The 23,539-nt window shown below is 40.5% G+C and overlaps 1 protein-coding gene across 1 annotated transcript in view; it reads right to left on the bottom strand.

Moving 5' to 3' along the window:
* Positions 1-12,885: 12,885 nt before the first annotated feature.
* The window catches only part of LOC137236269 (uncharacterized), a 78,959-nt gene continuing 68,305 nt past the window's right edge, over positions 12,886-23,539 (bottom strand). Inside the window, exons 4-6 of the mRNA XM_067758823.1 lie at positions 19,640-19,722; positions 19,456-19,575; positions 12,886-13,159 (exon numbers count right to left, since the gene is read on the bottom strand). Of these exons, the coding sequence (XP_067614924.1) occupies positions 12,981-13,159; positions 19,456-19,575; positions 19,640-19,722 (382 nt within the window). The 3' untranslated portion in view covers positions 12,886-12,980. The remainder of the gene's footprint in view (positions 13,160-19,455; positions 19,576-19,639; positions 19,723-23,539) is intronic.

Here is a 23,539-nt window from a genome sequence, read left to right as displayed (position 1 = left end):
TTACTTCCTTTTTAAACAGCGCACACTTTTTGGGACTCAACTTCAGACCAGCGCCAGCTATTCTCTGGAAAACTTCCTCCAAGTTCTTAAGATGTTCATCAAAGTTCTTGCCCAATACGGTGATTTCGCCCAGGTACACCAAGCATGTTTTCAAATGTAGTCCTTTCAGTACCTAGTCCATGAGTCTCTCAAAAGTAGCCGGTGCATTACAAAGTCCAAAAGGCATCACTGTAAATTGCCAAAGACCATCACCGACACTGAAGGCTGTTTTCTCTTTATCTTCCTCCTTCACCTCAACTTGCCAGTAGCCGCTTTTCAAGTCCAGCGTGGAAAACCATTTCGTACCAGATAGCGAGTCCAGAGTGTCGTCAATTCTTGCCAATGGGTAGCTATCCTTTTTCGTAACGTCATTCAACTTCCGGTAGTCCACTCAAAACCTCATTTTTCCATCCTTCTTCTTTACAAGTACTACCTGTGAGCTCCATGGACTAGCTGATGGTCGGTGACGCCGCTGTCGCTCATTTCTTATATGAGTTGACTCACAAATTCCCGCTTCGCCAGTGGAACACTACGTGGAGTTTGACGGATCAGCCTCGCATCTACAGTGTCAATATGATGTTTCACAACGTTGGTGCGGCCTGGTTTGGAACCATCCTGGTCAAATATGCTCGCGTACTTTAGGAGCAGTTGTTTTGCCTTACTCTGATAGGCTTCCCCTATCCCCTGCATCCATGCCGCGATGTCATTTGAAAGATCAGTATTACTAGATGAAACGTGTTCCTGGAGCTGTTCGCAGTTAATAACTAATTCAGCCTCTTGGCATCTTCCCAAAATAGCTCCTTTGGTAAGTTTGAGTGGTGACTTGAACTCATGGAGTACTCTTACCGGAATACGTCCATCTTGCTTTGTCATAGCCAGGGTTTTTCCTACAAGTATGTTGAGTGCTGATTTGTTTGCTGCTTCGACAACCCACAATTTGTTGTCCCATAATCTACTTCTCCAATTACCTGGCTGTCCTCTCCCGTGGCTGTACGTAATCTTGCTCCAAGCAATGGTCTTATCTTCTTGTTAACTAAATCTGATCGAATGATGGAATGGGATGCACCCGTATCTACAGTGAGTAAACGTTCCTTTCCATCCACATGTCCTCCGACAGTAAGATTGCTTGACCTTCTTCCAATTTGCGAGATAGAGATTATGGAGCATTCAATTGAGGGAGCCAGCTGTCGCCCCTTGCGGCTGACTCTCTTCAGTTTAACGATTGAGTGGACTTGGAGATTTGCTCATCTCCGTCAGCTCTGCGTTTACGGCCACCCAGATTGTTGAAACTATTAGGACCGGTGCTGCAATGACGTGCAATGTGGCCTGGGTTACCGCACTTGAAACATTTCATAACTCCAGAGTTTTTCTGTTGTGATCCCTTCAGTGCTTCCAAAATTGTGTCCACCCAATCTGGCCTTTCTACTTCCACACGATGGGCTTTGTACGCTGGCTTACTCAAAAGTGAGGCAGTTTCCTGAGTCAATGCATGGGATACCTTTTCAGCAAATGTTTGCTTTGTGTTCGCGTATGTGGCTCGCTTCGTTTCGACGTCCCGTATGCCGTCTATAAAGCTCTGAATCTTTACCCTTTCAGTGTATTCCACGGCCCGCATTTGCAAGATGAGCCAATTTTTCAACATCCGAAGAAAAATCCTGCAATGCCTCATTTGCTTTTTTGTAACGGTTTTGCAACTCAATTTGGTATATCTGTTTTCTATGCTCGCTTCCATAACGTCTCTCTACAGCGGCCATCAATGCTTCATAGTTGTTCCGCTCTCCTTCAGGAATCGTCTGTAGGATTTCAGCTGCTGGCGTCTTCAATGCTACGAATAGAGCTGCAACTTTATCTTCAGCATTCCAGTTGTTCACTGTTGCGGTCTTCTCAAACTGCAGCTTAAAGAGCTGGAAAGGAACAGAACCATCAAATGATGGTGTTTTTACATTTGGATTGCTTGCTGAAACAGCTGGGCGCTTTAGTTGTAACTGCGCCATATGACCTTTCAACGCTTCTATCTCGGCATCAATTTTGTCCTCGAGTTGTAAAATTTTTGCATCCTGCTCTTCCAGTTTCACGAAGAGCTGCGATGATACCTGTTCCGAAATTTGTGCCGACATTTCAGATATACGTGCCTCTTGGGCTTCCAGTTGAGATGCCAAATATGTCTTCTGTTCTTCCAGTTGTGATGAAATTTGTGTTTCCCGTGCTTTAATCTTCGATGTTATTTCTGACGACATTTCTGCAACATGTGTTTTCTGTTCTGCCAGTTGATATGACACTGTCGATTTTTGTATTCAATCCACGGCTTTCCAACTCCTTCTTCAGTTGTTGGATCTTCAATTTACTTAACTTTGCCATGTCCTTGTTGTCCTCTGGAATTTATTCCACAATTCTTCTTCTGACACCAATTTTAACGAATTTACTGCAATTCCCCTTATCTCAAATCTTCTACTAAGGTTCAAATCACTAAACTGTTGAATAAATAACTCCACTTTTCAATAATGCAAAATGGCCTTTATTAAAGTACAATAACACTACTATTGCTCGACAGATAGCGTACTTAATTCAAAACTGATTGTAGCGCCTCTACTGTTGCTGCCTTTTATACTCTTTGATTTCCTCGTTGCATCTTCCAGGCGCTTCCAGAATTTACTTAGTTACTGCTATAAAATTATAACTACAAATGCACGTGTATAGCTTCTCATATGCAAGTGTATTTGTCAGCGACACTTCCACAATTATAATTGCATTCTTTTGGGAGCATCTCAGATAAGATATCTGCATGTGTTTGTGCGTTGCTTCTCCGCTGCGTGTACGTACATATGTGTAGATATAATGATTGAATTATTGATGTGCATCAAGTCACTGCTTAGCATCGGCTTAGAGATGATAGTATCCCTTAGTGCTGCTAATATTCGTTACAATATATATTAATTTTATTATATATATATTAATAATACATCCATAAATCAATCATTATGTATATACATAAACGAATCAATCATTATGTCTACACATATGTATGTACGTACACGCAGCGGAGAAGACATGCACAAACAGATATCTTATCTGAGATGCTCCCAAAAGTATGCAATTGTAATTGTGGAAGTGTCGCTCACAAATACACGCGCATATGATAAGCTATACACGTGCATCTGTAGTTATAATTATATGGCAGTAATTAAGTAAATTCTGGAAGCGCCTAGAAGATGCAACGAGGAAATCACAGAGTACAAAAGCACCAACAGTAGAGGCGCGAGAGTCAGTTTTGATTAAGCACGCTATCTGTCGAGCAATAGTAGAGTTATTTATTGTGAAGTGCTTTAATAAAAGCCATTTTGCATTATTAAATATTGGAGTTATTTATTCAAGAGTTTAGTGATTCGAACTTAGAAGAAGGTTGCAAATAAGAGCATTTGCAGTAAATCGTTACAATATATACATTTTAAAAGTCTATAAAAGAGGTCGGTTGCTAACACGCACCCTAAAAGACTTAGATTGACCTCAGTGTTAATAATTCGAAGGCGGAAAACAAAAATTTTGTGTTTTTAATTGAGTATTAACGAAGAAAAATGCCTATATATGATAAAGCTCTCTAAATTGGACGAAGAACACTCACATAGTGGCGATGATATGAAACCAATATTATTAAAATAAAGCGAAAAATATGATAAACTTTGATTACAAAACAATCAGTGCATAGCCATAACTTAATCCAAAATAGCAGATATATTAATTTTTGATACAAAACAGCTTGACTGAAGGATGAATCCATTATTATTTTATACAATGAGAATATGTTTGAATCAACGCTTATATACTATTCGCCCTATATGTTGCATGTATATATTCGCCTCGATAAGCGCTTACGATTTACCATTGCATCCTAAAATGTACTTGTATGTACTTTTGATTATTTAAAATTTTTTTCTAATTTTTGATTTTTTTTTTATTATTTTCAATAATCGGAAAAAATCATGATTTTTTTTTTATTTTTGTTTTTAATCAATTGAAAAGTAATCATTAAAAATAGAAAATAATGGCAAGAAATCATTAAATGGCGTTTCAAGAAAATAATCAATGGAACGGCTAATCATTACCATTAGTAATCATTATTTAACAGGTCTGGTTCTAAATATGAGCCAAATCGGGCCACAAATGCGATTTTTGTGAATATCTCGATTCTTGCGGCACCTAGCGGCGATTTTTTTCATATTATTGCATTGTCATCGGGTTCTGAACTATACTCCAAGTTTCAAGCCTGTAGCTTATCGGGAAGTTACTTAAATTTCAATTACTAAATTCATGCCAGTCAAATCAACCTAAATAAAAACGTTTAAAAATAACCTTTATTTTAGGAATCAGGGTGATTTTACATAGGAATTTCGAAATGCCGTCTCTGATGCATTTTGGCTGTAAACCAATGTAATTAGCTTCACTTTATTCACGGAATTACAACGTCAGGGTCATATCGAGACCCTTCCGGTATCATTTCTGGATGGTTTTCGGGATCCGTCCAGCATCCCGTCGGGGTAATTTTGGGACATTTTCGGGACTATTCCGGGATCAATTGGGGACCCTTCCGGCATCATTTCTGGATGGGTTTCGGGATCCGTCTGGCATTCCGTCGGGGTATTTTCAGGAAAAATTATTGTTGGTTTCCGGGATCATTACGGACCTATTTCGGGATCATTTGGGGACCCTTCCAGTATCATTTCTGGGTCATTTCGGGACTTTTCGGGCCTATTTCGGGATCATTTATTTATTTATTTATTTATTTCAGTCATCGAAACAAGATTTCTTACAGACTATGATCATGTTTACATATTTAATTAAATAGTGCAAATATGCTTAACTTAAAACAATAAAGGCTGTCGTTAAAGTTTATTTGCGGAGCGAATGTGTTACACAGGCGAATGATTCTGGCTATCAGTTCATTATAAGAATAAAGCGACCTATGTGAACCCTCAGTAAACTTTCTGGGATTTCTGAGATTTATATTAGATTCCTGAACTCGAAACAGAATAAATATACCTGGGCAGTCAATATTGCCAGATAAAATATTGTAGGCAAATAACAGCGACAGATATGACCTTCTGTCCGCAAGAGATAGCAAATCTGGTAAATTTCCTCTGGATCATCTCTATTTTATCAGAGTACTTTGTATAGTATGGGTTCCAAATGATCGTATAAAATACTCCGTACCAAAGCAATATAGAGTGTTTTCAGAGTCATAGATTCCTTAAAATCTTTGGTGTTCCTGATTATGATACCCACCATCGAGTACGCTTTAGAAGAGACTAGATCAATATGTTTAGAAAAAGTTAATTTTGTGTCAAAGATAATTCCTAAATCCTTAATTTCGGATTTACGCAACAAATCAACGCCATCCAGAGAATAGTTGAAAGTATAGACATATGCGCGGCCGCAATAAGAGACAACGCAGCACTTGCTAATGTTTAGGCTTAGGTTATTGATGGTACACCAATTTAAGAAGATGTTTAAGTCTTGCTGAAGTTTTTGGCAATCGAGAAAGCTGTTAATATTGAGGAATATTTTAACATCATCTGCGAACATTAAGCGCTTTGACGATATGATATAGGACGGTAAGTCGTTTATGAAGAGTAAGAATAACAGAGGGCCAATGTGAGTTCCTTGAGGAATACCCGATGTGGCATAGACTTCAGTGTTCGAGCGTATTGAGTTTATTATCACCGACAATTTCCTACCAAAAAGAAAACTTCTGAAAAACTCAATAAAGGGCCGGAAACACCAAATTTATTGATCTTCAGTAAAAGAATTTTATGGTCTACTTTATCAAAAGCTTTTGTGAAGTCGGTATATATGACATCGAGTTACGAATATTGTTCCATTGCAGTGATAATGTTGTGTGAAATAAGAGATAGATTAGTGACTATTAATTTATCTGGCAAAAACCCATGTTGGCAGCTAGTTAGGGCATGCTGAACATGTTCCAGAAGTTTTTTGTTAAGTATGTGATCGAAAATTTTTGGAAAGACCCTCTGCTTTACTATAGCTCGATAGTTGGAGATGAGGCTTTTGTTTCCAGATTTGAAGATGTGTTCAATTGAGCATGACTTCCAACAATCTAAGAATATTCCTTGTCGTAAACATGTCTTAAAGAGTTTGGTGATTGGTTTTACTAGAGAATCCACGCACCAAATGAAAAATATTGGGGGCAGACCATTAGTGCAGTTGAAGCTTGGTTTAAGGTCTAAGATTGCATCTGCAACATCACCCTCAGTGATAGTAAATGCGTTAATAAAATTAAAATCAGTTGGTCTTGAAATTGTAGAAGGAGTGTCTTCGGACTGGTAGCTTTCATGAACTTCTTGAAAAAATGAGGCAAACAGATTGCAAGTCTCTAGCGTAGTATTGGATACACAGCCTTTGTATTCCATTCTATCAGGTATGCCGCATGATTTACGCCTAGAGTTCACGTAAATCGAGAACGAATACGGATTGAGTTTCAGTCTGTCTTCAATTTTGGTTATATATTGATTAAAGAGATATTTATGAAGTCTGTCAAATTCGCTTTTATAATTGTTGAAATTATGAAAGTCCACGGGAGACTTTGAAATTCTGTATTTTTTTAGAGCCTTATTTTTAATATTCTTTAGATGGCTTAATTCCGCGTTGAACCAAGGCGGTTTATTTTTGGGCTTAGAGGATTTCAAAGGAACAAACTTGGTGACGGCATCAGAAAGAATGTCACAAATATTTGTATATATTAAGTCTGGATCTTCTATGAAATCCCAGTTCGTGCAATAAAGAGAGTTATTCAATGCATCGAAGTTGGCTTTTCTAAAAGATAATAAAGGTTCGTGGTTCACATTAAGTCGCTGAAAACTTAGAAATTCGAATTTAATAGTTAAAGCTTTATGATGAATTGTCTTACGTGATATAGGTGACAAATTCAATTCACATGCTAATTTGAGATCTTCTGTTGCTAATACTAAATCCAATATTTTATCATTAGAATTTGCAAACTAATTTAATTGTTGAAAATTGTTAGATAAGAAAAAACTAGTGACAGAAGATTCAATATCGGATTTAATATTAAAAGGTAGTAGCCAGCCATTGTCAAATGACCAAATAATGTCAGGTAAGTTAAAATCACCCATAACTATTATCTGCCCATTTAGTGCAACAGATTCACTGACAAATTTTATGTATTAATATGTTGTTCATAAACATTAAAACTAGAGTTAGGCGGTATATATGATATCAAGATGTAAATATGTTTGTCATTTGAAATTGATACATCTATGCAGACTTGTTCGACTAACATATCAGCAAAGGGCAAAACTAACAAACTGCTATTTAGGCTTGTTTTAGCTGCTAATAACACTCCTCCACCTCGAGCGCAGCCACTAGCAATAGGGCATCTATCATGGCGATAAACAGTGTAATGGTTGTGCACAAAGCCAGGCTTCGGTGATAGCAACAATATCATATTCACGTAATGATGAAGCAATCCTAAATTCATTTGATTTTGTTCGTATAACACTTGAATTTTGATAGTATATTGAAAATGATTCAAGTGATATTGAGCCAGTTAGCTCGTTTCGACATTCTCCGCTCCCTCTTGAAAAGACTGAAATGGACGGATTTTAACATTAGCAGTCCATAGCTTTGCATCAAATATGGCATCATAGTGACATGGAGATACACCGAGTTTGAAGCTTATGCGCCTTAATTCATTGATATTTGCATCTTTCTTCACAAGCGCAAAACACGATAGATGGTCGCGAGTAATCCCAGTGTGCTTTGTTACGTAAGAGATAATATACTCTCCTTTGACGGTATTTTTAAAATAAGAGAGGTGAATCTATCTTTTCTTAGCAACCACATCAAGCTCCAAATTATCGTTCATACCAACCACGGGGCGGCATTTAGACTTTTTACGTTATCTGCATTTTTGGCAGTATGGGGTATTTTCCGGCATCATTTCTGTATGGTTTTCGGGATGCCGTTGGGGTAATTTCAGGACTTTTTCGCGAGTAATACGGGATCATTTGGGGACCCTTTCGGCATCATTTCTGGATGGTTTTCGGGATCAGTCCGGGATCCCGTCGGGGTCATTTCGGGGCTATTTCGGGATCATTTGGCGATCTTCCGGCATCATGGTTTTCGGTATCCGTCCGGGATCCTCTCAGGGTCATTTCGCGACTATTAGGGGATCATTTGAGGACCTTTCCGGCATAATTTCTGGATAGTTTTCGGTATTCGTCCGGGATCCCGTCGGTGTCTTTTCGGGATCATTCGGGGACCCTTCCGGCATCGTTGCTGGATGGTTCTCGGGATTCGTCCGGGATCCAGTCGGGGTCATTTCAGGACTTTTTCGGGATCATTTGGAGTCCCTTCCGGCATCATTTATATTGGTTTTCGGAATCCGTCCGGGATCCCGTCGGGGTCATTTCGGGACTTTTTCTCGACTAATACGGGATCATTTGGGGTCCTTTCCGGCATCATTTTTGGATAGTTTTCGGGATCCGTCCGGGATCCCGTCAGGGTCATTTCGGGACTATTGTGGGATCATTTGAGGACCTTTCCGCCATCATTTCTGGATTGTTTTCGGGATACCGTCGGGGTCATTTCGGGACTTCTTCGGGACTATTTCGTGATGATTTGGAGTATTTTTGGCATCATTTCTGTATGGATTTCGGGATCCATCCGGGATCCTGTCGGGGTTATTTCGTGACTTTTTCGGGGTCATTTGGGGTCCCTTCCGGCATAATTTCTGTATGGGTTTCTGGATCCGTCAGGAATCCCGTCGGGGTCATTTCGGGACTTTTTCTGGACTAATACGGGATAATGTGAGGAGTCTTTCGGCAGCATTTCTGGATGGTTTTCGGTATTCGTACGGAATCCCGTCAGGATCATTTCGGGATCATTTAAGGATGGTTTTCACGATTCGTCCGGGATCACGTCAGTGTAATTTCTGGACTTTTCCGAGACTATTTTGGGACCCTTCCAAGATCATTCGGATTTCCGCATCTGTCCGGGATCAAGTCAGGGTCATTTAGGGATCCGTTCGAGATCCCGTCTGTGTCATTTCGGGACTTATTCGGGACTATTTCGGGATCATTTCTCGATGGTTTTCGGGACACTTTCGGGATATGTTGGGGCCCTTTAGGGATCATTTCGTCACTTTTTCTGTATTATTTCGGGATCATTTGGAGACCCTTCCGGCATCATTTCTTGATGGTTTGCCGGATCCGTCAGGGTAATTTTGGGACCATTATGGGATTATTTGGGGACCCTTTCTGGGGAGTCCTTTTTTGGGAGTCCTTTCAGGATTTTTTTGTTACTTTTTTGGGATAGTTTTGGGACCCTTCCGGGATCATTTCTGGATCCATGCGGGATCCCATCGAGGTCCTTTCTGGACTATTTCGGGATCATTTTCGGAACCTTCCAGGATCATTTCTACATAGTTTTCGCGATCTTTCGTGGATCGCCTCGGGGTCATTTCGGAACTTATTCTGAACTACATATGTCGGAATAATTTAGGGACCCTTCCTGTATATTTTCTGGATGTTATTTGAGATCCGACCGGGAGCCCGTGAGGGTCATTTCGGAACTTTTTCGGGACTATTTCGGGATCATTTTGGTACCCTTCAGGGATCATTTCTGTGTGGTTATCTGGATAATCGTGTCGTTGTCATTTCCGGTTTTTTTGGGACTATTCCGGGAGATTTTGGAGACCCTTCCTATCAGATTATCAGCTGATTTAGTTTCTTGTTTTTACTCAATCACAAAAATAAAATGCATTAGTTAGGAACAAATATTTAAACAGACAACTGTATGTGTTAACTTTTATATTGACAGTGGAGCAGCAATTAAGACAATAATCTCGCATAGCACAGTATCTAAATGCATGTTAGAGTGTAAGCAGTCTCTGGAGAGAATTGGGACAGGGACAAGCATACATTTATATTGGGTCCCAGGGCATAAGGGAATAGATGGGAATGAAAAAGCGGATGAACAAGCTAAAGAAGGCGCATCCCTTGAAGCTCTCAATTAGACTGGGCGAGAGGAAAGGCGTAGTTTCACGCGCGGGGCTGTAAAGTGTCGAAAATTATTTGTAGGTCTTACCACCTTAGACTAATAAAGTTGCTTCTATCATTAAAAAGAGAGGACTGTATACTCATGACGGGTATTCTCACTGGACACTGCCCTCTGGCGTCACATGCTTTTAAATTAGGCTTGGTCAGTGATAGCAGATGTAGGAAGTACGGACTGGAGGAGGAAACGATCGAGCACATTCTGTGCTCTTGCCCTGCGCTTGGCAGGCTGAGACTCCAGGAGTTATACAGCAGTCAGATCTAGAAGCAGAAATTGGCTTAAGTCCTAGGAAGCTTCTAGTATACGCCAAGAGGAGGGAGGTTTTTTATAACATACGTCCTGGTTTTTGATAGGGTTTGTCAGTTGTTCGTTAAAACAAACTTTTGGTAAATCTACGGACTCATTGAATCTTTTTTTATTTCCTCATGGACCGGCCAGTTCAACCTAACCTAACCTTATCCGAAAGGTTTCCGTATCTTCAACCGTCAATCCAATAATAATTGAAGCATTCGTGTCTCTTTGCTTCCATGAGGCATCTCGAGTTTCACGAACAGGACTTTCAATGAAATCCCAAACCTTTTCCATCTTCATAATAAGCTGCATTCTATATTTTCACAGCTCGTGTTTATCGCGATGAAATGTCGTAATCGCCAACCTTAGATCAGCCATATCGTAAGTTTGGGTTAGATTTAACTGGCCGTTCCATGAGGACCTCACGTAGACTGATTGGGTCCGTAGTGTTACCAGAAGTTTGTTTTAACGACCAAACTGAAAAACCCTATCAAAAACGAGGACCTATGTTATAAAATAACTCCGTCCTCTTGACAAATACTAGAAGCTTCCTAGGATTTCAGCCACTTGCTGCTTCTAGACCTGACAGCTGCGTCACTCCTAACAGCTGGAGTCTTAGCCTGGCAAGTACAGGGCACGAGCACAGAACAAGCTCGATGGTTTCCACCTCCAACCCGCACTTCCTAAATCTGCTATCACTGACCAAGCCTAATTTAAAGGCATGTGACGCCAGAAGGTAGTGTCCAGTCAGAATACCTGTCATGAGTCTACAGTCCTCTCTTTTTAATGATAGAAGCAACTTTCTTAATCTAAGGTTGTAAGACCTACAGCACCGCGCATGAACCCACGCCTTTCCCGCTTGGTCGATCATGTGCACCTCTGGCTTTTGCTTAATCTCGCCCAGTCCATTGGGACGTCTACGGAGCAAGCTTCAAGGGATGGGACACTTTTAGCTAGCTCTTCTCTTTTTTCATTCCCATCTATTCCCATATGCCCTGGGATCCAATTTAGATGTATGCTTCTCTCTGTCCCCCTTCTCTCTAGAGACTACTTACACTCTAACATGCACTTATATGCTGTGCTATGCGAGATTATTGCCTTAATTGCTGCTTGACTGTCAATATAAAAGGTAACACGTTTGCAGCTTAAGCTATTCTCTTCCAGGGTTTCTACTGCTTTGGTTACGGCTAATATTTCCGCTTAGAAAACGCTACAGTAATCCGGCAGCCTGTAGGATCTGCTAATTGCCGGATCAGCACAGTATACAGCAGACCCTACTCCTTCCACTACTTTGGAACCACCGGTGTACACATGTATCGCCTCGTCCGCCATTTGCGCACCCTTGTGCCAACCGTCCACCTCTATTGTGGACTTAAGATCTCCCTCGAAGCGCAGATAGGGAATCAGGTAGTCTGTTCGTCTTGTGATTGATGACGCTGTACTACTATGGCCATATGGTCGGCGCTCTAGCTGTCCCGAGGCACCGAGCCTGGTTGCGGTCGTTAATGCATTGTTCTTTGCTACCAGGTCTACAGGTGGAATGTACAGAATGGCATACAGTGCAGCTGTGTGGGTTGTTTTCAGGGCTCCCGTAATGCTAAGCATTGATAGTCTGCATACCCCCTCTAATTTTTTGAGGTATGTTGTTTTTTGTGTGGCTTTCCACCAAACAAGAACTCCATAGTATAGAATAGGGCTTACAATCGCTGTAAAAACACAATGAGAAAGAGAGGGCGATAGGCCCCACGTACACCCCAGCATTCTTTAACATGCATAGAGTGGCGTTGAAGTCTTCCTGACCCTCTCCTCCACGTTGAGCTTACATGACATCTTATTGTCTGGGATGATTCCTAGATATTTTGTGCAAGGTTTATCCTCTAAGGTCACCCCTCCCAACTTAGGCCTGGTCAAATTTCGGACTTTGTACCTCTTTGTAAACAAGACCATATCCGTCTTCTACGCATTGACTTTCAACCCGACATTAGATGCCCAGGTATGAATATCCCGAAGCGCCCGATCCATCAAAGAACTAATCGTTGGAAGGCACTTTCCACTTATGACAATTGCAACGTCATCTGCGTAAGCCGTAAGTACTACGGCCCCTCATCGAATCGCCTGAGCAGTTGGTTGATGGCCAGCATCCACAGCAGAGGTGATAGCACCCCTACCTGCGGCGTGCCCCTGTCCACTGATTTCGTGGCCTCGTACAATCCCCATTGTGATGTAATCTTTCTGCAATTTAACATGCAGTCGATCCATCTGATTAAGGCAGGATGTACTTTAATGTAATTAAGACCATCCATAATCGCCAATTTTGCAACATTATTGAAAGCCCCGGCAATGTACAAGAAGACTCCTAGAGCACACTCCTTATATTCCAGGGATTTCTCTATGCTTATTACCACCCTACGCAATGCGGTGTCTAGCCATATCGTACAGTGTCAATAAAATTACCGAACAAACAAATTACAAATGTAAAATATTTCATAATTCTCTATTTTGTAATCAGTTTCAAAATTTTTCAGTTTTATAATAAAGTTTCTGACAATTACAAATGAAAACTAGATGTGTATAACAAGCAAAGGTGCTGCAGCTCGTGGGATTTCATAACCTTCGCATTCCACGTGATAGATACGGTAGAGTTCCCTTACGTTAATCCCTTGGGTCCTTAAAGCAGCCATGCACGCGATTTCAATAGGAAACAATACATCAGGCTGTCGTGTATAAACCCAAACGAGTTCTAAATTTTGGAAGAGAAAATAATGTTATAAATATGTTTATATATGATTTTTGAATGGCATGTAAAATTGTGACTACGTTCGTCCATTTGTGCAGCATTCTTCAAATTTTATTAAAGAATGGATTGTTGAACTCTAATCCATTATGTAGACTTTTGGTTCAAAGACTATGTTGAAGATAAGTGCGGGAATTATTTACCCACATCCCTTTTGGAATTTGGTTTGTTAACGAAATTATTACGATGTTCATTGTCATTGTTCTTTCTGCATTCCAATATTTTGTAGAAAAAATAGCTAAAACATATTGCAAATACATAATACTCGAAGCCCAACAATACAGCTGTTTTTTGCTTAATGTTAATTTGAGAGTTGGTGAAAATCTCATATTAAAAACTTGCCTACCAATTGTTGTTTGAGTTTCTTTTTAGAGCTAACGTGTCAGATTTGAGAACAAGGCTAACGTTAATTTGGGATTTTTAATTAGAATTCCCAAACCCATCACAAACATGATGAATGAACAATGCAGAGAATCAAATTGGGATCCAAATTTTTCTACAACTTTTGAGAATTGGATTTTTGGGGTAATTTCTGGGTGGTTTTTGAAACTCCCTCGGGGTCTTCCCTGGGTCATTTGGGGGTCGTTCCGGGATCTTTTCGGAGACCCTCTCGGGGTAATTCGGGTTCTTCCGGGATGGTTTTGGGGAGTCCCCAATGTCCACCAAATTAACTCGAGGGAGTCCCCATAACCATTCCGGAAGGTCCTCCAAATTACCCCAAGGGACCCCAATGGAATCCCCAAAATCATTTCAGAATGTCCCCCTAATGTCGCCGAGGAAGTCCCCAAAAAAATCCCAGAACGACCCCTAAAAGACCCCGAGGGAGTCCCCAAAACCATCCCGGAATGTCTCCCAAATCACCCCAAGGGAGTATTCATAACCATCCCGGAAGGTACCCCAAATTACACCGAAGAAGTCCCCAAAACCATCCCAGAATGTGCCCCAAATGACCCCGAGAGAGTCCCCAAAAAGATCCCGGAACGACCCGCAAATGAACCCGACGGAGTCGCCAAAACCTCCCCGGAAATATACCGAGGGAGTCCCCATAAACATCTCGGAACGACCCCTAAATGACCCTGAGGGAGTCCCCAAAATGATCCAGGAATAACCCCCAAATGACCCGAGGGAGTCCCCAAAGTCATGCCGAAATGACCCCCAAAAATCCAGCGGATTATTTTTTCCTATTTCCATTTCGGGGTTAGCAGCATAAAATGAGACATATTGCTCCAATTGCTCATGCGTAGCACGTTCCACTTTTGATTTCCTTGAAAAAACTATGATTTTTTTCGTCTTACGTTTTTTCCATTTCACGATTCTTGCACTAGACAGCTGATTTCTGTTTACTTTATTTAGTTCACCACAATATGATGAAAAGCACAAGTAGTTTGATAAATTATTAAAAATGTATTTGATAAAAATAAGTAGCCATAAAGGAGTAAAAAAATTTAAGAACTTATAAAACTTGTTAATAAAAAGAAAAATAGAAATAGATAAAAACTTGATTTAATTAAAACGAGTACAGATATTTGATAAAAAAAATTCGAAAAATAACTTTTTTATTTAGAAGTAGTAAAATAAATAAACAAAGAATTTTTTTGGAGATAATTAGTAAACACAAGCAAGGAAGTCTAAGTTCGGGTGAAACCAAACATTACATACCCAGCTGTACACTTGAAATGCTGTTGTTGTTTGTTTTGTGTTCTTAATATTGTTACAAGGCTGCATGTGGTGTGTACATATGGTTCTATTCTGAACTAATTCTTCTTCGAGTTATGGCTCCCGAAACTTGGGAAATGAAATGCTATTCATATAAAGCTATTTTTTGAAACGATATGGCTTATTTTATTTGTTCACGACCCTTTTAAAAATCTTTTATATAAAAGTGGGCGTGGCCCTTTACCGATTTCGTTAATTCTTCTTCAAAGCATTCCTTATAGTAAAGGCAACCTCTCTGCCGAATTTTTTTACGATAGGTTTCACGATTTTTGATTTATGATTAATAATATTTGTAAAATTGATTTTATCACAAGTGGGCGGTACCACGCCCATTTTAAAAAAGTTTTGAAAATTTTCACACGTCAAGTTCTAACATTCTAGGTGTATTATTTACGAAATAATCAAAAAACAAGTAAGGAAGGTTAAGTTCGGGTGTAACCGAACATTACATACTCAGTTGAGAGCTATGGTGACAACATAAGGGAAAATAACCATGTAGGAAAATGAACCGAGGGAAACCCTGGAATGTGTTTGTATGACATGTGTATCAAATGAAAGGTATTAAAGAGTATTTTAAGAGGGAGTGGGCTATAGTTCTATAGGCGGACGCAATTTAGGGATATAGCCATAAAGGTGGATCAGGGTTGACTCTAGAATGCGTTTGTACGATATGGGTATCAAATGAAAGGTGTTAATGATTATTTTAAAAGGGCGTGGGGCTTAGTTCTATAGGTGGACCCCTTTTCGAGATATCGCCATAAAGGTGGACCAGGGGTGACTCTAGAATTCGTTTGTGCAATATGGGTATCAAACGAAAGGAGTTAATGAGTATTTTAAGAGGGAGTGGGCCTTAGTTCTATAGGTGGACGCATTTTCGAGGTATCGCAATAAAGGTGGACCAGGGGTGACTCTAGACTTTGTTTGTACAATATGGGTATCAAATGAAAGGTGTTAATGAGTATTTTTAAAAGGGAGTGGGCCTTCGTTTTATAGGTGTTCGCCTTTTCGAGATATCGCCACAAAGGTGGGCCAGGGGTGACTTTAGAATTTGTTTGTATGATATGGGTATCAAATGAAAGGTGTTAATGATTATTTTAAAAGGGCGTGGGGCTTAGTTCTATAGGTGGACCCCTTTTCGAGATATCGCCATAAAGGTGGACCAGGGGTGACTCTAGAATTCGTTTGTGCAATATGGGTATCAAACGAAAGGAGTTAATGAGTATTTTAAGAGGGAGTGGGCCTTAGTTCTATAGGTGGACGCCTTTTCGAGATATCGCCATAAAGATGGATCAGGTGTGACACTAGAATGCGTTTGTGCAATATGGGTATCAAACGAAAGGAGTTAATGAGTATTTTAAGAGAGAGTGGGCCTTAGTTCTATAGGTGGACGCATTTTCGAGGTATCGCAATAAAGGTGGACCAGGGGTGACTCTAGACTTTGTTTGTACAATATGGGTATCAAATGAAAGGTGTTAATGAGTATTTTTAAAAGGGAGTGGGCCTTCGTTTTATAGGTGATCGCCTTTTCGAGATATCGCCATAAAGGTGGGCCAGGGGTGACTTTAGAATTTGTTTGTATGATATGGGTATCAAATGAAAGGTGTTAATGATTATTTTAAAAGGGCGTGGGGCTTAGTTCTATAGGTGGACCCCTTTTCGAGATATCGCCATAAAGGTGGACCAGGGGTGACTCTAGAATTCGTTTGTGCAATATGGGTATCAAACGAAAGGAGTTAATGAGTATTTTAAGAGGGAGTGGGCCTTAGTTCTATAGGTGGACGCCTTTTCGAGATATCGCCATAAAGATGGACCAGGTGTGACACTAGAATGCGTTTGTACGATATGGGTATCAAATGAAAGGTGTTAATGAGTATTTTAAAAGGGAGTAATCCTTAGTTCCATAGGTGGACGCCGTTTCGAGATATCGCCAAAAAGGTGGGCCAGGGGTGACTCTAGAATTCGTTTGTGCAATATGGGTATCAAACGAAAGGAGTTAATGAGTATTTTAAGAGGGAGTGGGCCTTTCTGGACCAGGGGTGACTCTAGACTTTGTTTGTACGATATGGGTATCAAGTGAAAGGTGTTAATGAGTATTTTTAAAAGGGAGTGGGCCTTCGTTCTATAGGTATTCGCCTTTTCGAAATATCGCCATAAAGGTGGACCATGGGTGACTCTAGAATGAGTTTGTACGATATGTGTATCAAATTAAAGGTATTAATGAGAGTTTTAAAAGGGAGTGGTGGTAGTTGTATATGTGAAGGCGTTATCCAGATATCGACCAAAATATAGACCAGGGTGACCCAGAACATCATCTGTTGGATACCGCTAATTTATTTATATATGTAATACCTGCCAAGATTTTAAGGGTTTTTTATTTCGCCCTGCAGAACGTTTTCATTTTCTTCTACTTACTATGGACACAACCATTTTATAAAGTTTTTTCTAAAGTTATATTTCGCGTCAATAAAGCAATCCAATTACCTTACCATATTTCATCCGTTTTTTCGTATTTGATATAGAATTATGGCATTTTTTTCATTTTTCGTAATTTTCGATATCGAAAAAGTGGGCGTGGTCATAGTCGGATTTCGTTCATTTTTCATGCCAAGATAATGTGATTTCAGATAAGTACGTGAACTGAGTTTAGTAAAGATATATCGATTTTTGCTCAAGTTATCGTGTTAACGGCCATGCGGAAGGACAGACGGACGACTGTGTATAAAAACTGGGCGTGACATCAACCGATTTCGCCCATTTTCACAGAAAACAGTTAACGCCATAAAATCTATGCCCCTACCAAATTTCAAAAGGATTGGTTAATTTTTGTTCGACTTCTGGCGTTAAAAGTATCCTAGACAAATTAAATCAAAAAGGGCGGAGCCACGCCCATTTTTAAATTTTCTTTTATTTTTGCATTTTGTTGCACCATATCATTACTGGAGTTGAATCTTGACATAATTTACTTATATACTGTAAAGATATTAAATTTTTTGTTAAAATTTTACTTTAAAAAAATTTTTTTAAAAGTGGGCGTGGTCCTTCTCCGATTTTGCTAATTTTTATTAAGCGTACATATAGTAATAAGAGTAACGTTCCTGCCAAAATTCATCATGATATCTTCAACGACTGCCAAATTACAGCTTGCAAAATTTTTAAATTGCCTTCTTTTAAAAGTGGGCGGTGCCACGCCCATTGTCCAAGATTTTACTAATTTTCTATTTTGCGTCATAAGTTCAACTCATCTACCAAGTTTCGTCGCTTTATCGGTCTTTTGTAATGAATTATCGCACTTTTTCGGTTTTTCGAAATTTTCGATATCGAAAAAGTGGGCGTGGTTATAGTCCGATATCGTTCATTTTCAACAGCGATCTGAGATGAGTGCTCAGGAACCTACATACCAAATTTCATCAAGATACCTCAAAATTTACTCAAGTTATCGTTTTAACGGACGGACGGACGGACGGACGGACATGGCTCAATCAAATTTTTTTTCGATCCTGATTATTTTGATATATGTAAGTCTATATCTATCTCGATTCCTTTATATATGTACAACCAACCGTTATCCAATCAAACTTAATATACTCTGTGAGCTCTGCTCAACTGAGTATAAAAATGTTATATACATAAAAAGTGGGCGTGGTTACCATCCGATGTCGCACATTTTCAATACCAATCTATTCTGGGTCCAGATATGCTCGTGTACCAAATTTGGTGAAGATATCTCAATATTTACTCAAGTTATCGTGTTAACGCATCGACGGACGGACGGACGGACGGACGGACATGGCTCAATCGCATTTTTTTCGACACTGATGATTTTGATACGAGTATACGGAAATCTATATCTATCTTGGTTCCTTTATACCTGTACAACCAGCCGTTATCCAATCAAAGTTATAATACTCTGCGTACAAGTACAGCTGAGTATGAAAACTAAGTAATTTTTTGAAATAAGTATAAAAAATAAAAACAAGTAATTAGTAACAAGAACAAAAAAATTCATAAAATTTGTGAAAATTTAACAAAGTAGAACGAAGCCTTGATTTCATTAAAATTAGTAAAGAATATTGGTAAAAAAAATTTATTTAAAAGAAGAAAGAAATATGTAAATTTAGAAAAAAACTTATAAAAATAAAAATAATTAGTAAAAAACGGCGGGCTCATTCATCCTATTTGACGTCCTCACGGATCGGCCAGATCAACTATACATTGCAATACATTTTAAAATACATGTCATGTATGTGAGAGAGTCGTATTAGCGTGAGCTCCTATATCTTCTTTACTGCCTTTGTGGCATAGAGAATGAGAATAAGTTGGCGAAAATAATTTTTAGTAAAATAAGAATTGTACAACTGATTTTCCACCAATAAGAAAACCGCTTCTATTTATATTTATATCGCTCAAATGATCTTGCAGACAGACCATTAGCTTTCGGTGACGAACATGCTTAATAGGGACCTGGTCTGGCGGCGTTCGGACACACACAAACATCGAAATGATTAGTTAAATCAAAACTTACTAACCAGCGTGCTCTGAACCCGATGGAAAATTCTGGCAGGCATAGATGATAAGTTTCTGTGAATCAAGAGTTAGAACTTTGTACCTAAGATTATTCCAATCAATCGCTCCAGTTCCGGGATTAGCTGCAAAATATAAATAAAATTTATAGTTTAAATTTCTTAGAAAGATATGATTATAATAACATACCTCTTGGCCAATATGTAATTCGAAATTGTCCTGCACAATTCGAAGGGAATTTAAGTGATCCGATGCTAGCAATTCGGGTCTGCCTAGTAATTATGAAAAAAATGTGTTAAGCTGCTGTGTATATTTTCAAAGTAAACAACAAGAAGAGTATGTGAATGCTACTGCGATTTTAAAGAGAAAGTGAGACGCCTTTGCAGGAGGAAAAAAGCATAGGCAGAAAGGCATGAGTGTGAGGAGCATGAGCTGTTAGTCACCACGAATGACGCCTGCATGTTTTAGCAAACAAATTCGACGACAGACGAAAAGTTCTTAGTCCGGGGTAAAATACTGTCAGAATGAAAACGGTTACCTTTTAACCGATGTTCAGAGAGTACTTAGATTGTGCAGGGAACACTTCTCTGACCTTCCAAATGGAGACAGCGATGTACCTATCGCCCAACTTTGAGCCCGCAATCGATAAACTTATGTTCCTCCACCCGACTATGACGAAATCAGAATATCAATAACCAGATTAAAAAACAAAAAGACCTCGGACGATCAGTGACGTAGTGAGGTTTTCTTGCGCCCGGGAAAATATTTTTTTGGTTTGCCCGCAAAACTAACGTTGAGCAACACCATCAGCTCAGTTAGAATTGGTAAAACCCTCTTCGAGTCGTTCGAAACTAAACGAGGTTTCAGAGAGGGTGACCCTCTATCGTGCGATTTCTTTAATTGGTTGCTGGAGAAAATTCTACTAGCTGCAGAATTTAATTGCTCTGGAAAAATCTAATTCTAATCTATCTAATCTAATATCTACTCTAATATCTAATCTAATCTAATCTAATATATATTATAAATGGCAAAGTTTGGATGTTAAGATGTTTGGATGTTTGGATGTTTGGATGTTTGGATGTTTGGATGTTTGGATGTTTGGATGTTTGTCCAGACGTTTGTCTTTGTGACTCAATAACGCAAGAACGGCTGGACCGATTTGGATGAAATTTTGCACACATATAGCCAATAGTCTAGAAGGATCTACTAGCTATATATTTTTCAAAAGGGCCGTGGTCCCCGCCCCCTAGGAACAGTTATAATTTAATTATTATATTTTTTCGTCTTTGCGACTGAATCACGCCAGAATGGCTACACGGATTTTGATGAAATTTGGGACACAGACAGTAGTCTACTAGCGAAATTTTTTTCGAACATGGAAAGAGGGGTGGGGGTCCCACGACCCCTTCGAGAAATTATTTTTCATAATTTTTACACATTATAACTTTACGTATACTGGCCTTCACCAATATCACAGACTCAAGGGGCCAAATAAGTCGAGGGCTTACAAAGTAAGCAGTGACACCCTCCGCCCGCCCCCCTTTATCACCCCCTCTGGTGTAAAATCCATAAATTGTTATAACTCAATCTAAATTTTCTCCTAAATCAATAGTTTTTGGTATCTGGTACATACAGAACGATATCTAGACAATTTTGGAGGAACGATCAGTGGTCCTCTCCTCTACTCCCGCCATCCGCCCTCCATCAATTGTTTTTATTAGCACGCTTTTATTAGCTTTACCTGTATGTTTCTATCTAACTTTTTATTCGCTCCAATACGCCTGCTGCCTTATTAACATGGTTTTATAATTAGCTTCACCTTATTTGTAATCCCGTAAGGGTCCTATCGAGACCCTTCCGGGATCATTTCTGGATGGTTTTCGGGATCGGTCCGGGATTACGCCGGGGTAATTTCGGGACTTTTTCGGGATCATTTTGGGACCCTTCCGGGATCATTTCTGTATAGTTTACGGGATCCGTCCGGGATCCCGTCGGGGTTATTTTGGAACATTTTCGGGACTATTCCGGAATCATTTCGGGACTATTTCGCGATCATTTGGGGACCCTTCCGGCATCATTTCTGGATGGTTTTCGGGATCCGTGCGGGATGTCGTCGGGGTCATATGGGGACTTTTTCGGGATCATTTGGGGGCTCTTCCGGCATCATTTCTGGATGGTTTTCGGGATCCGTCCGGGATATCGTCGGGGTCATTTGGGGACTTTTTCGGGATCATTTGGGGGCTCTTCCGGCATCATTTCTGGATGGTTTTCGGGATCCGTCCGGGATCTCGTCGGGGTCATTTGGGGACTTTTTCGGGATCATTTTGGGGCTCATCCGGCATCATTTCTGGATGGTTTTCGGGATCCGTCCGGGATCCCGTCGGGGTCATTTCGGGACTTTTTCGCGACTAATACGGGATCATTTGGGAACCCTTTCGGCATCATTTCTGGATGGTTTTCGGGATACGTCCGGGATCCCGTCGGGGTCATTTCGGGACTTTTTCGCGGCTAATACGGGATCATTTGGGAACCCTTTCGGCATCATTTCTGGATGGTTTTCGGGATCCGTCCGGGATCCCATTAGGGTAATTTCGGGACTATTAGGGGATCATTTGGGAACCTTTCCGGCATCATTTCTGGATAATTTTCGGGATCCGTCCGGGATGCCGACGAGGTCAATTCGGGACTATTTCGGGATAATTTGGGGTACCTACCGGCATCATTTCTGGATGGTTTTTGGGATTCGTCCGGGATCCCGTCGCGGTCCTTTCGGGACTTTTTTTCGACTAATACGGGATCATTTGCGGACCCTTTCGGCATCATTTATGGATAGTTGTCGGGATCCCGTCACGGTCATTTCGGGACTATTAAGGGATCATTTGAGGACCTTTCCGGCATCATTTCTGTATTGTTTTCGGAATCCTTTCGGGATCCCGTCAGGGTCATTTTGGGACTTTTTCGGGGCTAATACGGGATCATTTGGTGATCCTCTAGGGGTCGTTTCGTGACTTTTCTGTTTTATTTCGGGATCATTTGGGGACCCTTCCGGCATAATCTCTTGATGGTTTGCCGGATCCATCAGGGTCATTTCGGGACCATTTTGGGATCATTTGGGGACCCTTCCGAGATCATTTCTGGATCCGTCCGGGATGCCGTAGGATCCATTTCGGGATTTTTTGTTACTTTTCCGGGATAGTTTTTGGACCCTTCCGGGATCATTTCTGGATCTGTGCGGGATCCCATCTGGGTCATTTCCGGACTATTTCGGGATCATTTTGGGATCCTTCCGGAATCATTTCTGTATGGTTTTCGCGATCCGTCGTTGATTCCCTCGGAGCCATTTCGGAACCTTTTCTGGAGTATGTCGGGGTCATTTGGGGACTTTTTCGGGATCATTTGGGGCTCTTCCGGCATCATTTCTGGATGATTTTCGGGATCCGTGCGGGATCTCGTCGGGGTCATTTGGGGACTTTTTCGGGATCATTTGGGGGCTCTTCCGGCATCATTTCTGGATGGTTTTCGGGATCCGTCCAGGATCCCATCAGGGTAATTTCGGGACTATTAGGGGGTCATTTGTGGACCTTTCCGGCATCATTTCTGGATAATTTTCGGTATCAGTCCGGGATGCCGACGAGGTCATTTCGGGATTATTTCGGGATCATTTGGGATACCTACCGGCATCATTTCTGGATGGTTTTTGGGATTCGTCCGGGATCCCGTCGGGGTCATTTCGGGACTTTTTCTCGACTAATACGGGATCATTTGCGGACCCTTTCGGCATAATTTCTGGATAGTTGTCGGGATCCGTTCGGGATCCCGTCACGGTCATTTCGGAACTATTAGGGGATCATTTGAGGACCTTTCCGGCATCATTTCTGGATAGTTTTTGGAATCATTTCGGGATCCCGTCAGGGTCATTTCGGGGCTTTTTCGGGATCATTTAAGGATGGCTTTCAGGATTCGTCCGGGAACCCGTCAGGGTAATTTCTGGACTTTTCCGAGACTATTTCGGGATCATTTTGGGACCTTCCCAAGATCATTTCTGGATGGATTTCGGGATTTGTCCGGGATGCCCTCAGGGTCATTTTG

The sequence above is a fragment of the Eurosta solidaginis genome, unplaced genomic scaffold (genome assembly GCF_040869045.1).
Source record: "Eurosta solidaginis isolate ZX-2024a unplaced genomic scaffold, ASM4086904v1 ctg00001599.1, whole genome shotgun sequence".
Classification (NCBI taxonomy): domain Eukaryota; kingdom Metazoa; phylum Arthropoda; class Insecta; order Diptera; family Tephritidae; genus Eurosta; species Eurosta solidaginis.
This window is presented reverse-complemented; position numbering and strand designations above follow the sequence as displayed.